The 16,839-nt window shown below is 36.8% G+C and overlaps 1 protein-coding gene across 11 annotated transcripts in view; it reads right to left on the bottom strand.

Moving 5' to 3' along the window:
• Positions 1 to 1,222: 1,222 nt before the first annotated feature.
• Positions 1,223 to 16,839, bottom strand: part of LOC128213881 (5'-AMP-activated protein kinase catalytic subunit alpha-2-like) — a 28,482-nt gene continuing 12,865 nt past the window's right edge. For 4 of the 11 annotated variants that reach the window (XM_052919961.1, XM_052919953.1, XM_052919957.1 and 1 more), the window contains 9 exons: positions 16,132 to 16,171; positions 15,770 to 15,859; positions 15,479 to 15,549; positions 15,236 to 15,301; positions 7,045 to 7,177; positions 6,583 to 6,609; positions 5,604 to 5,642; positions 3,991 to 4,026; positions 1,223 to 2,247 (listed from right to left, as the gene is read on the bottom strand). In XM_052919961.1, the coding sequence (XP_052775921.1) occupies positions 2,153 to 2,247; positions 3,991 to 4,026; positions 5,604 to 5,642; positions 6,583 to 6,609; positions 7,045 to 7,177; positions 15,236 to 15,301; positions 15,479 to 15,549; positions 15,770 to 15,859; positions 16,132 to 16,171 (597 nt within the window). In that variant the 3' untranslated portion in view covers positions 1,223 to 2,152. The remainder of the gene's footprint in view (positions 2,248 to 3,990; positions 4,027 to 5,603; positions 5,643 to 6,582; positions 6,610 to 7,044; positions 7,178 to 15,235; positions 15,302 to 15,478; positions 15,550 to 15,769; positions 15,860 to 16,131; positions 16,172 to 16,839) is intronic. The other 7 variants (XM_052919954.1, XM_052919955.1, XM_052919956.1 and 4 more) reach the window with 7 other exon arrangements.

Below are 16,839 nucleotides of genomic sequence, written 5' to 3' on the forward strand. Positions count from 1 at the left end.
ATAATGCTTCTTCCCGTTTTTCAGCAAGTTATTTATGTGACCTTTTAACTAAGCAGAGTGTAGATATTTGCAAAAAAATGAATGCAATTTTATCAATTGGAATTGTATTAGCAAACTTTATAAAGCAGGAATTGTATTATTAACAATGCTTAAAATACTAACAGCATGCTAATTGTACGGTCTCCAATGAGGGCCATCGCGATCTCGCCCCTCGTTTGTTTTAAATGTCCAAGAAAGAAAACGCTGTAGAAATGTTAGAGGCAAAAGCTTTGGCGAGGTCGATGATTTATGTCCGTTGATTCGTTGTCCGAATACGGGATGCCGGAGATTTTTGCGACGGCCATATCGCTCCGTTTCATCGTGCAGATAGTTCGAGGCATCAAGCTGAATTTGGAGCTTGAGGATGATAGTTTTCTGTCTGAAGTGTTTCCATATTCTGTTGGAGGCCAGAAACAACACCAATGACAATTTTGTTTTCCAGTTATAAAAACTAGGATGCGAACGAGCCCTTTAAAGAGTTCATTATCTTAATGCGATCTTCATCACGCAGATAAACATGTTGAGCGTTGTCGTCCATATCAACTGGGACCAATATCAAAATCCTACTCCAAGATAGCATTCATGTCTGCGGTATCGGATGTGAACGAAAAGGAAAAGGCCTTTTTTCTTCAGTATGTTTTGATAGCTCTCTCTCTTGTTGCCCGCGCTTTGAACTGGTTTGTCAGACTTATGCACCAGTCAATTGCAACCACGCCCCCCACCAGGTCCGAGGAATAGCGGGGACTTGACTTTCGGTCCGCCAATCCCGGCTAAAATCCCCGCCCTGCGGTGACGAACAGATGGTAAAATCCCCGCCAAATGCCCCCGCACCCCAGGGACCCTAGGTAAGGCCCATTCCCCGCTATATTTAAAGCGAAGACAAAACCACCGCATTCACCCGGCACTGCGGGGCCACCTGAAAGGTAAAATCACGCCCCATTTCCCCGGCTATCCCCCCGGGACCTGGGGGGGGGGCGTGGTTACAATTGACTTGTCCAATATCAATACGCTGCTGACTTATAGTACACGTTTCCGCTAAGTATACTTTCATATACATTAAGTGGTACACGTTTCCGCTAAGTATTCTTTCATATACATTAAGTGTGGGTGGTAAAACATTGATCTTTTATCTATCAGGTAACTATCAGGTAAAGTTCCTACTATAAAGGTATAAGGTACAAAATAATATATATACAATTCTTTATTTTGTTTCTATAATACACATATTTAACAGCTGTCAATAACATATTCAACAAAATCTGTATATCTCTAAAAATCAAATTACGCTATTTACAAAGCAAAAATATCTATAACGTAAAGAATATTTCTCAACAGCCAGGAGATTGTAAACATCTAGAACAGAGGAAGAATTCTACAGACCTAATTTATTTAAGAATTATGTCTGGAAACTGGAGTATTCAATATTGTTTGCTTGGTTACATTTTCCATAAAAGCTTCATGGATTAAAGGTCAATCCTTAGAAGAACACCCCTTTAAATATAACATACTTAGCTATAAATACAATAAGCATTTGATGCCAAGGGTGAGGTGACATTTCATGTATTATTGTCAATTTATAGCATCAAAACTATTACATAGAGATCACAAGCAAAAGAAAGGAAAACACTCAACACAGAGAAACTAGTTATCATATCATCATACAAAAACGGCATGCACACCTTGGTTTGTTTATGACTTGTATTGCACATTTTTAATTCAAAAAAAGTCAGGTGCTATAAATCTACTGAAGCATCAACAGCTAAAATGACCTTCCCAAAATATATAAACCGATCAGTATAACTCTTGACTGATTTAAAGACTGTTGATGTTAATTCATCATGATGTTCACTGCATTTTATCAAACACTCAGACAACATGATTGCAGGTTAAAGAATATGTACAATGTTAAAATTTACATCAGATGATCTAAGTTGGAAGAAGAAAGTTAAGAAATGTTTCGTCATCTGGATTTAATATGTTTTTTTTTGCACAGACATGTCTGAACAATAATCCTGTGCACACAGACACATCCATCGATCCTAACGCAGACTGTAAAGCTAGCTGTAGAGAGTCCTATCACCACCACCTCTCCTGGTCCCCCTGGGCTCAGAACCTACCGGGCCAGTGTGGTGATCAGCTGGGCACACATCTCAAAGAACTCGAGGGTGTGATGGCACCGTGCCGGCTCATCCACTTCCATCTTCTCCTCTATAATCAGATAAGATACATTTATTAAGACATGTTCAGTTATGAAGAATATTAATCCTACACTTAGATGAAAAACAAGTAATATAAACTATCTTGGTGTTAAACAAATAAAAACCCAAGTAATCTTAATTAAGAGTTTCAACTTGATATGATTTTTTTTTAAACATAAAGAACTTGACATTTTTTTCTCATTACTAGACATAAGTATATGTATAAAGTATAAATAGTGGCATGGAAAAAATATAAAATTCCATCGAGGGAAAACATTTTAAATGTGCACAACTGAAATTAAATTCACGAAAATAAAGAGTAATTTAACCTGTAAATAAGATGATTTTGTACTTAATTCCCAAGCTTCGGAACCTTTTGTAAAGAAGAATCTATTAACTCAATACACAGTGTATGTAGTTAATTAAGCCTTTGAATGTAACTGTACATGACATGTTGCTTGAAGTTTGGCCTCTAGTACAGCTGGTCTGTTCCCTCAGTTGATCTTAACAACCAATTTGTTTTGATTTATAAATAATATGGAGGAGTTTAGATTACTCATATTTTCCAATATACGGTAATTACATATTCAGAAGCATTGGTTTTCGATCTTTCAACCAAGAGAACATCTTCGGAACAGTTATTAGACTGACCAAGCTTCATGCAACTGCAATTTGCATACATGTTATTTAAGTTATTCAGTTATTCAATGCAGTTTACCAGTACCAAGTCTTTCATAAAATGTAAATATTCTCACAAGATCATTTAAATATCCATATTTTCATTAGTATATATACGAGTGAGATTTATTTCACATGCAAACTAGCCATACTTCTTATTTCTTCACGGCAATAATGTCTTTCACTATGACTACATGTTTTGTGCACAGTCAGCAGCTAAAAAAGTTGATGACCAAATGTTTGGCGAGAATCTGTTATGATCCTGGGGTACAGCAAAACATTGCATAAATACCCAAGTAAGTGTACTGAGATGATTCAAAATGCTTTGAGTGTTAAGTGTACTGAGATGATTCAAAATGCTTTGAGTGTTAAGTGTACTGAGATGATTCAAAATGCTTTAAGTGTTAAGTGTACTGAGATGATTCAAAATGCTTTAAGTGTTAAGTGTACTGAGATGATTCAAAATGCTTTGAGTGTTAAGTGTACTGAGATGATTCAAAATGCTTTGAGTGTTAAGTGTACTGAGATGATTCAAAATGCTTTGAGTGTTAAGTGTACTGAGATGATTCAAAATGCTTTGAGTGTTAAGTGTACTGAGATGATTCAAACTGCTTTGAGTGTTAAGTGTACTGAGATGATTCAAAATGCTTTGAGTGTTAAGTGTACTGAGATGATTCAAAATGCTTTGAGTGTTAAGTGTACTGAGATGATTCAAAATGCTTTGAGTGTTAAGTGTACTGAGATGATTCAAAATGCTTTAAGTGTTAAGTGTACTGAGATGATTCAAAATGCTTTAAGTGTTAAGTGTACTGAGATGATTCAAAATGCTTTAAGTGTTAAGTGTACTGAGATGATTCAAAATGCTTTAAGTGTAAGTTTAAACAAAAATGGACTAAAACCATCCTGAATTATTTGTTTTCACTTAGTAACATTGAATGCACTACTCCATCTGTAGACCTCTGAAAATCTTGACTTAGAAGCCATTTAAGTATCTCATGTTAGTTAAGTTGTTGCAGAAAAGCAATATGACAAAGAAAATGTTAAGTGTGTTTTTTTGGATGGGGCTGACACTTACCTGGCATGAGGAGGATGTTTTGTCCAGTGTGGGCATCTGAAACGTTCCGGCAAGAAAACACAGGAATCAGTATATGCATCATGCCACTAACAGCTACAAACACAGCCCATGTAAGACCAGTTCCTGCTACCTGTGTGTTAGTTTTCAATTTTGGAGATCTACAGAACATGGAGCTGTAAAAAGAGCCTAAAAGCTTCGTTTTCTGTAAATTGCAAAAATTGAACACTTACCTATTTGGTGTTCATACCAGTACTTATTTTATCATCTGACACCGCCCTTATCCAGTCAGTGAAGACCAGTACCTGCTTGTTGTCAGGACATTTTAAAAGTCCTAGAAAATAATATCCGAGAAGTATATCTCTGAATCGAAGCCTAAGCTGATTACATATATTGTATTTGACCAAAATGCTAAGGATATATGTAAATATCTTTATATGGAATTCATACACAACCCTAGGCTGCAAGTTCTGGTCTTACCTGTGTGTGTTACAAAACAAGTACCGGGTTAAGCTGAATGTATGAAGCAGCCCTCGACTGGCTCTAGTATTTATGAAGCAATATCAACTAAAGGGAGCTTACAGGCTAGATGATACAATATATGCTCAATATGAAGGTAACTACAGAGAAATTGATAATGCATACTAGGAATACAGATTGGTACACATATAAATGATAACATTCAATCGAAGAAAAAAGCCAAGCCAAGAATAAAAACAACAAAGAACAATAACAAATGTAAAAACATAATTAACAGTATTGCATAAAAAATGAAAAAAATGAACTTGAACATAAAGTGTCATTATGACAACAGGCAAATTAAGTGGTTATTGAAACAAGTGTTACACTTGGATGGACTAGCTCTCTCAGCCTTTTTGCCCCGTCTCTGTTGAATGGTCCCTCTTGCTTGTACTTAACAAAAGGTGAGGCATAGGCAATCAGTATGATAGACTCAAGGACTAACATGACTGTTCATAGATGCATAGAGTGTATTGATATTGCTAAAGGAACTATGACTGGAAATGGCATTAAAGGTGCTAAATGTGGTAATACAAGGTAAAATGTGTATATAAAATATGGCTTAAGAACAGAAGATAGCATGAAACGAAAATATGAAAGTACACATTGAAAAGACAAAGAAAGGGTTTTGAGTGGAAAATGAAAAATCATTAAAGTTTTCAAAATTCATTTTAAACCTAAACCTGTTCAGTAACAAGCCAAAGCCTCTATTACACTGCCCAGAAAGTAATGTCTGGTGAATAAGTGTGTTATTATTGAACCAACCAAATTATAACCCTGATGTGAATGAGAGGATAGCAGCTCCTAGCTCTACAAAGCAAAGTGTTAGAGGCCAACAAGCGGTCCTACCCTTAATAATGTGACCTAGAACCTCCAGGACAACAAGGACTTATACTAGAGAATATACTAGAAACTTATGTAAAGATATTAATACTGGTGATGTAAAAATAATTATGAATTTAATTAAGAGTTTAATCTCATTGATTAAACTAGATTTTTCAGGTTGTTTTACAATTCCAATAATTCCAATTTGAACTATGTAAATAGTTGTACTATGTAAATAGTTATTAACTGCTTGTTGTCCTGTTTTTGTTTACCTATAGGGCTGCAGTTGGCAAACCTACCTCGTTCAAAAACTGAAATAACAACCATAGCGGGTCATACAATCATTACCATTGAAGGTAAATGAGGAAAGCCATCAATTGGCGCTACTACTACTACTACTACTGCTGCTGCTGCTGCTGCTACTACAATGTTTTGGTAGATAGTCAGATATGATACGATACCAATGATATAAGACATAAATCCTAGACTGTGTAAAATGTTGCTAGTACGTGTAGTAAACACAGTTGCACTCAATTCATAGTGTGAAGAAAACTGTGGTAACATATTATCCTTAGCATTGCTGTTTCGTAGTTGTTTAAAAAGTTCAATCATTGTATGCAGCATTGTATTTTACCATGTTATTGTACAATGATGTCAGATGTAGGAGTTAAACATGTCAATTTATGAAACTGTATAAATATGTGTATGTTACTTTGTGCATAATTATTGTCAAACTAAATGACAACTCTTGATTTTGAGGATTTGCAGTTGAAGAATGAAAACACTTTGCTATGAATGACCTTTATTATGTAGTATGAACTTTGTTGTCTAATTTTAAATGTTCAATGTTTTTTTATCTCAATGTATAAAAAAGACTGTCACTCATGTTTTGTTTCTTGTTTTCAAAACAATAAGCCTCAGGCAATGTTTGCTTGCGAACAAAGATCATGAATCCAGACAAAAACAGAACATGACTCTTGAAAATCTGATTTTGACTCTTGAAAATGATACCCCAAGAGACAATAGCTCTTGAGTTTCAGATCCTGTTATAAGCCCTGGGAAAAATGAACTGTTGTAATGATAGGATGAGGGTAATGACTATGATTATTGCAGATAAAGCCACAGGAACTTCATGTACAAAACAGATTGCATCAACAGCATTGCTACTACAAGCAGGACTGGCAAACCTCCTCCGCCCAATCAGGAGAGCATATAAAGCAAGCAGGCTTTGGTTTACAGAGATACCATTACCTGAAAAACTGGCATTTCCAAAGATGACTTTAAAAAATCATGTTTAAATGATTTTAGAAATTTACAATTATACAAAGGATACATGGATAACTTTTTTTACTATTAAATCACTTTACAACAAGTAATACAGTCTAGTTAACCTACATTATTCAACTTATAAAACATTAATAATAACAAAAACATACATGTACATACATACTGATTAACAATGGGTACAGGGAATGGAAACTACCAACAATAATAAAAAATAAGACAGATTTATAAATAATCATAATCCTTCTATGTTAGACTCCACTCCTTTTTGTTCGAATAGAAAATAAGCATACAGTCCATAGTAAGCATGGGACATATTTCAGACAAAACTGTTAAAAAAGCACCAACCAAAAACCATCAAGTCAAATAAAACTCAAAACAGCAGAGTCACTCTAGACAGGAAGTGTGATAAAGAAGATTGTGCCCTACCATTATCTGAGCTGCCCTGTGAGGCCATGCTGGAGGCGCGGTTGAGGCCATCCTCACTCCCCTCCAAAAGAGACTTAAAGTCAAGCAGGAAACTCTTCTGGTCTACCTGGTACAACTGCAGGCTCATCTTAGTCTGTAATAATTAAGTTAAATATGGATCAATTTCATTCAATAAAATACTTATGTTTTTTCTGTAAAACTTTATCAATTTACACTGTGAAAGTCTCCATAAGAAGTAATCAATCATGTTACACTGTGGAAGTCTCCATGAGCAGTAATCAGTCATGTAACATTGAGGGAGTCTCCATGAGCAGTAATCAGTCATGTTACACTGTGGAAGTCTCCATGCGCAGTAATCAGTCATGTTACACTGAGGGAATCTCCATGAGCAGTAATCAGTCACGTAACACTGAGGGAGTCTCCATGAGCAGTAATCAGTCATGTAACACTGTGGGAGTCTCCATGAGCAGTAATCAGTCATGTAACACTGTGGGAGTCTCCATGAGCAGTAATCAGTCATGTAACACTGAGGGAGTCTCCATGAGCAGTTATCAGTCATGTAACACTGAGGGAGTCTCCATGAGCAGTAATCAGTCATGCAACACGAGGGAGTCTCTATGAGCAGTAATCATTCATGTAACACTGTGGAAGTCTCCATGCACAGTAATCAGTCATGTAACACTGAGGGAGTCTCCATGCGCAGTAATCAGTCATGTAACACTGAGGAAGTCTCCATGAGCAGTACTCAGTCATGTAACACTGAGGGAGTCTCCATGAGCAGTAATCATTCATGTAACACTGAGGAAGTCTCCATGAGCAGTACTCAGTCATGTAACACTGAGGGAGTCTCCATGAGCAGTAATCAGTCATGTAACACTGAGGGAGTCTCCATGAGCAGTAATCAGTCATGTAACACTGAGGAAGTCTCCATGAGCAGTACTCAGTCATGTAACACTGAGGGAGTCTCCATGAGCAGTAATCAGTCATGTAACACTGAGGGAGTCTCCATGAGCAGTAATCAGTCATGTAACACAGAGGGAGTCTCCATGAGCAGTACTCAGTCATGTAACACTGAGGGAGTCTCCATGAGCAGTAATCAGTCATGTAACACTGAGGGAGTCTCCATGAGCAGTAATCAGTCATGTAACACTGTGGGCATCTCCATGAGCAGTAATCAGTCATGTTACACTGTGGGAGTCTCCATGAGCAGTAATCAGTCATGTAACACTGAGGAAGTCTCCATGAGCAGTAATCAGTCATGTAACACTGAGGGAGTCTCCATGAGCAGTAATTAGTCATGTAACACTGAGGGAGTTTACACTATGGAAGTCTCCATGAGCAGTAATCAGTCATGTAATACTGAGGGAGTCTCCATGAGCAGTAATCAGTCATGTTACACTGAGGGAGTCTCCATGAGCAGTAATCAGTCATGCAACACGAGGGAGTCTCTATGAGAAGTAATCAATCATGTAACACTGTGGAAGTCTCCATGAGCAGTAATCAGTCATGTAAAACTGAGGGAGTCTCCATGAGCAGTAATCAGTCAGGTAACACTGTGGAAGTCTCCATGAGCAGAAATCAGTCATGTAACACTGAGGGAGTCTCCATGAGCAGTAATCAGTCATGTAACACTGAGGGAGTCTCCATGAGCAGTAATCAGTCATGTAACACTGTGGAAATCTCCATGAGCAGTAATCAGTCATGTAACACTGAGGGAGTCTCCATGAGCAGTAATCAGTCATGTAACACTGAGGAAGTCTCCATGAGCAGTAATTAGTCATGTAACACTGAGGGAGTTTACACTATGGAAGTCTCCATGAGCAGTAATCAGTCATGTAATACTGAGGGAGTCTCCATGAGCAGTAATCAGTCATGTTACACTGAGGGAGTCTCCATGAGCAGTAATCAGTCATGCAACACGAGGGAGTCTCTATGAGAAGTAATCAATCATGTAACACTGTGGAAGTCTCCATGAGCAGTAATCAGTCATGTAAAACTGAGGGAGTCTCCATGAGCAGTAATCAGTCAGGTAACACTGTGGAAGTCTCCATGAGCAGAAATCAGTCATGTAACACTGAGGGAGTCTCCATGAGCAGTAATCAGTCATGTAACACTGTGGGAGTCTCCATGAGCAGTAATCAGTCATGTAACACTGAGGGAGTCTCCATGAGCAGTAATCAGTCATGTAACACTGTGGAAATCTCCATGAGCAGTAATCAGTCATGTAACACTGAGGGAGTCTCCATGAGCAGTAATCAGTCAGGTAACACTGTGGGAGTCTCCATGAGCAGTAATCAGTCATGTAACACTGTGGAAATCTCCATGAGCAGTAGTCAGTCATGTACAACTGAGGGAGTCTCCATGAGCAGTAATCAGTCATGTAACACTGTGGAAATCTCCATGAGCAGTGATCAGTCATGTTATACTGTGGGAATCTCCATGAGCAATAATCAGTCACGTAAAACTGAGGGAGTCTCCATGAGCAGTAATCAGTCATGTAACACTGTTGGAGTCTCCATGAGCAGTAATCAGTCATGTAACACTGATGGAGTCTCCATGAGCAGTAAACAGTCATGTTACACTGAAGGAGTCTCCATGAGCAGTAATCAGTCATGTAACACTGTGGGAATCTCCATGAGCAGTAATCAGTCATGTACAACTGAGGGAGTCTCCATGAGCAGTAATCATTCATGTAACACTGTGGGAGTCTCCATGAGCAGTAATCAGTCATGTAACACTGAGGGAGTCTCCATGAGCAGTCATCAATCATGTTACACTGAGGGAGTCTCCATGAGCAGTAATCAGTCATGCAACACGAGGGAGTCTCTATGAGAAGTAATCAATCATGTTACACTGTGGAAGTCTCCATGAGCAGTAATTAGTCATGTAACACTGAGGGAGTCTCCATGAGCAGTAATCAATCATGTTACACTGTGAAAAGTCTCCATGAGCAGAAATCAGTCATGTAATACTGAGGGAGTCTCCATGAGCAGTAATCAATCATGTTACACTGTGGAAGTCTCCATGAGCAGTTATCAATCATGTTACACTGTGGAAGTCTCCATGAGCAGTTATCAGTCATGTAACACTGAGGGAGTCTCCATGAGCAGTAATCAGTCAGGTAACACTGAGGGGGTCTCCATGAGCAGTTATCAGTCATGTTACACTGAGGGAGTCTCCATGAGCAATAATCAGTCAAGTAACACTGAGGGAGTCTCCATGGGCAATAATCAGTCATGTTACACTGAGGGAGTCTCCATGAGCAATAATCAGTCATGTAACACTGAAGGAGTCTCCATGAGCAGTTATCAGTCATGTAACACTGAGGGAGTCTCCATGAGCAATAATCAGTCATGTAACACTGTGGGAATCTCCATGAGCAGTAATCAGTCATGTAACACTGTGGAAGTCTCCATGAGCAATAATCAGTCATGTAACACTGTGGGAATCTCCATGAGCAATAATCAGTCATGTAACACTGTGGGAATCTCCATGCGCAGTAATCAGTCATGTAACACTGAGGGAGTCTCCATGAGCAGTAATCAGTCATGTTACACTGAGGAAGTCTCCATGAGCAGTAATCAGTCATGTAACACTGAGGGAGTCTCCATGAGCAGTAATTAGTCATGTTACACTGAGGGAGTCTCCATGAGCAGTAATCAGTCATGGTACACTGAGGGGGTGCCATGAGCAGTAATCAGTCACGTAACACTGAGGGAGTCTCCATTAGCAGTAATCAGTCACGTAACACTGAGGGAGTCTCCATTAGCAGTAATCAGTCATGTTACACTGTGGGAGTGTCCATAAGCAGTAATCAATCATGTTACACTGTGGGAGCGTCCATAAGCAGTAATCAATCATGTTACACTGTGGGAGCGTCCATCAGCAGTAATCAATCATGTTACACTGAGGGAGTCTCCATGAGCAGTAATTAGTAATGTTACACTGTGGGAGCGTCCATAAGCAGTAATCAATCATGTTACACTGAGGGAGTCTCCATGAGCAGTAATTAGTCATGTTACACTGTGGGAGCGTCCATAAGCAGTAATCAATCATGTTACACTGTGGGAGCGTCCATAAGCAGTTATCAATCATGTTACACTGAGGGAGTCTCCATGAGCAGTAATCAGTCATGTTACACTGTGGGAGTGTCCATAAGCAGTAATCAATCATGTTACACTGTGGGAGCGTCCATAAGCAGTAATCAATCATGTTACACTGATTTTTAAAAAAGGGAGTAGTGAAGGTGACATAGTGACATTCAGTCTGACTTAATACAGGGACACAAGCTCTACACAGAAAACAGGGAGTTAAGATACATTCTCTCCCAGTTATGTCAATAGTTTTGATATAGCATTTTCAATGCATGGCATAAAATGTATTATTTGAAAATTGTCAACTATACACACAGCAAACGAAATTCCTCCTGAAATTAAGGCCACTCCAAATTAATAACTTGTTCATCAGATTTCCCGCACCTATTTCTTCAGAAAAGCAAAAAAAATATTTTTATTTTTTTATCACTTGCGCCCGCACCATCTTAAAACAAGAGCTGTCACAGAGACAGCGCGCTTGACTATTCCGCCGCTTTTCAATGTAAGGATTGAAAAGTTTTGTTTGGTTCCATGCAAAATTTTAACGAGAATTTCTAAGTCTAATAATAAAGGGCCATTATTTGCAAAATACAGTTATCTAACTTGGTTATTCAATGGTTGAATACCATTGTATAAAGTCTCAATGCAATACATCAAATAGTTGCTGAGATATTATCCTATGTGTGCTAACATGCAAGACCTTCACCAGAATTTCTAAGCCACAAAATAAAGGGGCAAAAATTATATATTATAAAAGATAGAGTTATCTTTCTTGATTAAATAAGAAGGTTAAATAGATGGGAGCCTGTGTGTAAAGTTTCAATGCAATACATGATGTATTTGCTGACGTATTGACTTAAATGTGGTTACATGCAAAACCTTAACCAGAATTTTCTAAGTTGAATAATAAAGGGCAATTATTTTGCATTTAATGCAAACTAGAGTTATCTAACTTGGTTAATTAAGTAGATTGGATGGTTGACTACCATTGTATAAAGTCTCAATGCAATACCTCAAGTAGTTGCTGAGATATAAACCTATGTGTGCTTACACGCAAAACCTTAACCAGAATTTCTAAGTCAAATAATAAAGGGCAATTATTTGCATTAAATGCAAACTAGAGTTATCTAACTTGGTTAAATTAGTAGGTTGGATGGTTGAGTACCAATGTATCAAGTATCAATGCAATACCTCAAGTAGTTGCTGAGATATTAACCTATGTGTGCTTACACGCAAAACCGTAACCAGAATTTCTAAGTCGAATAATAAAGGCCTATTATTTGCATTATATTCAAATAATTGTTATCTAACTTCATTAATTTAGTATGTTAGATAGTTGGGAATACATATCCAAAGTTTCAATGCAATAACTGATGTATTTACTGAGATAATGACTTAAAGGTGCTTACATGCAAAACCTTAACCAAGGTGTGACGCCAACACCGACGCCAGGGTGAGTAGTATAGCTCTCCTTATTCGAATAGTCGAGCTAAAAATGTTATATTTTTTTATGAGCGCTAATTTGTTTAGTAGAATGTAGCCTTTCCCCCCCGCGTTTTTTTCAATAATTACAATTATCAAAGCACCGGCTCAATCATGCAGCCGCTCTAATTAGACTCAATGAAAGATATATTGTCTATAGACCCGGATACAAGCGTCTAGATGATCGAGACTAAATTGGCAACAGTTCACTTCCTTATTCTTGAAAATTAATACGTCAACAAAAGACAATTCTAACACCATTTAAAGTTTGATTAAATTTTGGACAAATGTGTTTGTTTGAATTTGGCTCCCGCTAAAAGTAAATGTATATATACTGGGCAAAAAGTGCTGAATTTTATCGTGAATGACAGTGATTATCCAAAGTGAATTTGGTTCGGACATGTTTGACCACAGGCATCTGAATCATTGTTTGTCACAAAAATGTTGTTTAAAACCATTTTGGGTACATACAATGAGATAAACAACACATCTGAAGATATTTAGTGTCTTTGATATACAAAAAAGAAACAAGGCATGTAACTCAAACTTACCCGATTTCAAGGTAGAGTCCAGTTTTATGCAAATTTCTCAACCAACATATAAACAATCCATTTTTAAATAAGTGACATGGAAAGAAGAGTCAATTCCCTTTAAAATGGTGGGCGATATGTTGGTATAACTATATTGTCTTTAGACAAACAAGCATAATTTAATGTCCAATTCTCGTGTTTTTCTTTAGTCGGAAAGAGTACAGCAAATTCATATCTTCAATTTTCCCCGTGTAAACAGTACTAATCACAGACCTAATGAAGTTTTTTTATGCTTCAGTGTACAGATAAATTAATTCCATTCCTTAATATCACAATAAGACTAACACCACAGTTTAAGAAACAACCATATCAGTCTTCAAATTAAATCCACTTATTATTAAAATTTCAGATTCCTCCAACGCAGCTGATCATGAAATTCCTGTCCCCATGAGGCAACGACGGCATGCTTGGGTAGGAGGCCTTGGTCACCAATGAGTCAAAATTAATCTGACTGACATTCATATGTGCTTCATGCATCCTATGAGTGTTACCATTCACACAAACAAGCCAGATTGTGTATATTTTGTAATTATTAGTCAAAAAGGATAAAAAAAAAAATGGTGTCAGACTGTGTGATTGGAAAAAGGTATTAATCACACTTTGTGTTGCGAATAAATGTTTGTAGATTTTTTAGATGTTCATGTGTATATTTAAACTATATATGGAAATCATTCAAGAGTTAAATATGTATGCTGATTGTTGTTTTTTTCTATGAAAAAATATTGCATATTCTTGTATTTTCTTGAAATATTTTTTTGCTTTATATGAAAGTTGACACAATCAGTATTTGCAGAACAACAGAAGTAAAAGTGTCTTTTAATTATATATATATGTTTATGTTTTCTTTATTACTTGTCTAAATTTGAACAAGATATCTAAACAAATAAGGAAAATCCGCAAGTTTAAAAAAAGATAGGCGTTAAATTCTGAAAAAGCCTAATATCAATCTGGCGCTGGCTGGAATTTTCTGTGACATATTTTCAGTTGAAATAATTTACAATACAGTATAGGTTTTTGTAAATTCTCTTCCAGAACTTAAGATGGCTACCAAGGCCAATCATGTAGTCAATGCAAGAATGATAGCTGTAGTTCATATTTGATTGCAAATGCCTATATTCATTTTGTGAGTAATTTTTCAAGTCACCTTGTCTAGTCATTTCCATGGCATGAGATATGACAATGTATTTTAATAGAGAATTATTTATAACCAAGTTTTCCTAAGGAAAAGTGGAAAACCTAGTAAATAGATTTGGATATGCCATTGGGCAGGCAGGTGGCTGTGGTGTTTGGGTCCAGGCTTTAACTTAGCCATGCATAGGGTATTTTGAAAAAAAAACTATTAAAAAAGGTTTAAAAAACTGGAAAACTGGTTTTAAGTTCTCTCATTTATGAAATAGTTTAAAGAAATACATTTGATTGATCTCAAATAGCATTTGTTTGATATCAAAACTAATATTTGTATAGAATTATCTTTTAGTGTTATCATTCTTTCACTGGATGTAATCCTTTTACTATTAACAATATCATTGGTTAGTTAATAAGTGAATAAAATGTGAGCAAAAGTGAGTTAAATGACTATATATATTTGTTCGTTCTTCGCTCGCTCCTCTTTTTTGCAAAATGCAAAACAAATATTTTTATTATTATTTCGCTCGCTCGCCCCATTATTTTTTGGAAAAAATCCGATGAACAAGTTATCAATTTAGTGTGGCCTAAAGAAGTATAATAACAAATTATTTTTCATTTATTAAAAAATAAATCAACAAATATTTTTGAATACAAACGATCACTCAAAGCGAATGTATCGTTTTGGTAGCGTGTAACTGATATTGCAATCTTCACGACTTAGTATTTCACGTCATCTATAATTCACGAACGCTGTTATTTTCTGATTTTTTTTTAATCCGAAATATCGCTATTCCGCAATTTTTTTTGATCCCTACGATTTTGGATTTACAGTGTTCAACTGTATATATGGTGATGCAGATGAACAAATTATTCAAGTAACAATTGTATGAAGCTTACATATTTGTTGGTGACAGGGTTAAGCTTCCTTACTCTCACATGGTAGTTGTTGATCACCTTCCAATCCTGCAAACACATCACACACCACTAATAAAAAAAATAACAAACACATATACCATCAAACTATTACCCTTACTGAAATAGGCAATGTATGAAAGGCACTATCAATGAGACTATTCATATGAGATCTTAGTCAGCACAATGGTAAATGACAAACCAATTAACATTACAAATTGCACTTACAAATCCAAGGGCCTTCATTGCCCGGAACACCTCATGCATGATGTCGTGGGGCTTGCTTTGTGATCGGATACCTGGGAAATATAGATAGCAGTTTTATCAAACATCCAAGGTGAGTGTTTGGCACACAATTCAGAAAATTACACATCTCAACCATTATATTCACACCATAAACTAAAAGAAAACCTAACTTAATCCATAAAATACGTACAAATTGTGTTTTCGCTGTAACTCATTACAGTAAGTATAATGAGAAAATGCTTCAGTAATCAATGTTTTTAAGACGGGTATTACCAAGATGCCACTTTGCCTTTTTCGCAGGGGTCTGTGCCTTGTTGACGGTCGTCAGTAGCGGGTCTAGGGTCTGGGTAACATCCTTCATCTCTGCTCACATAGTACAGAACACAAGGGTTTAAAGCTACAGTCACATCAAAGCCGAACCCAACAAGGACCACCCTCTATCAGGGATATCTCTGGAAATGGGCTGGTCCTGAGTGAAACTGGAGTAGATGGTCCCTCGACAGTCTCAAAACATTCACTCTGATACCTAATGCCCTCATTAATAATATTTGATATCTTACAAAATGGAGAAGTGAATGATAACCATTTTAGAACAACCATATTAAAATGTGCTAACATAAACACCTGTCACGTACCTGGCATCCGTTCAGGGTGAGGCTTCAATCCACTGGTTGACTGGAAGAGATTTAGAGTTACCTTTTGTGCAATTGCAAACTCAATGCTTAAAATGGTGTTATTTCTTTCAAATTAGGAAACTGTCCATTAAAATTGAATGGTTACATGAATCATAGAACAAATACAAGATTATAAATCAAATTTTATGGCACTTTAAATATCCTAGTTATTTGCCAAATACACAATTTCGAAAATATATATGTTCAGTATCTTAATATCATTAAGCCATGCAAAGCAGCAAAGCATTCCTAAGCAGCAATTCTGTATGAGAGAGTCAAATAAAAATAGTCTCTTAATTGTTGTACACATATTGAATGCTTGACTAACAATTCCATTTCATCAAAATACTCTTCCAACGTTGAAATACACATGACTATTTTGTTATTATGTCATCGAGTTGGGAGAACATTGCTACATGAAGCTTAAGGGCAATATGCTCAGACATTTATGAGAACACTGTCATAAGCAGGACAATGAGACAATATCAAAGTAAATATATGCTCACTTGGTTTTCCCTGTAAACAAAGCGCACAACGACATATGGATTGTTAATAGTCTTCCGGTAACTGAAGTGATGGCAAGCGCTTACATAGCATTCTGTAAGTCCTAATACACTGTACCAACACAAACACACATCCAGGCTTCTGTACCAACACATACACACATCC

Source organism: Mya arenaria, chromosome 13 (genome assembly GCF_026914265.1).
Source record: "Mya arenaria isolate MELC-2E11 chromosome 13, ASM2691426v1".
NCBI classification, from domain to species: Eukaryota; Metazoa; Mollusca; class Bivalvia; order Myida; family Myidae; genus Mya; species Mya arenaria.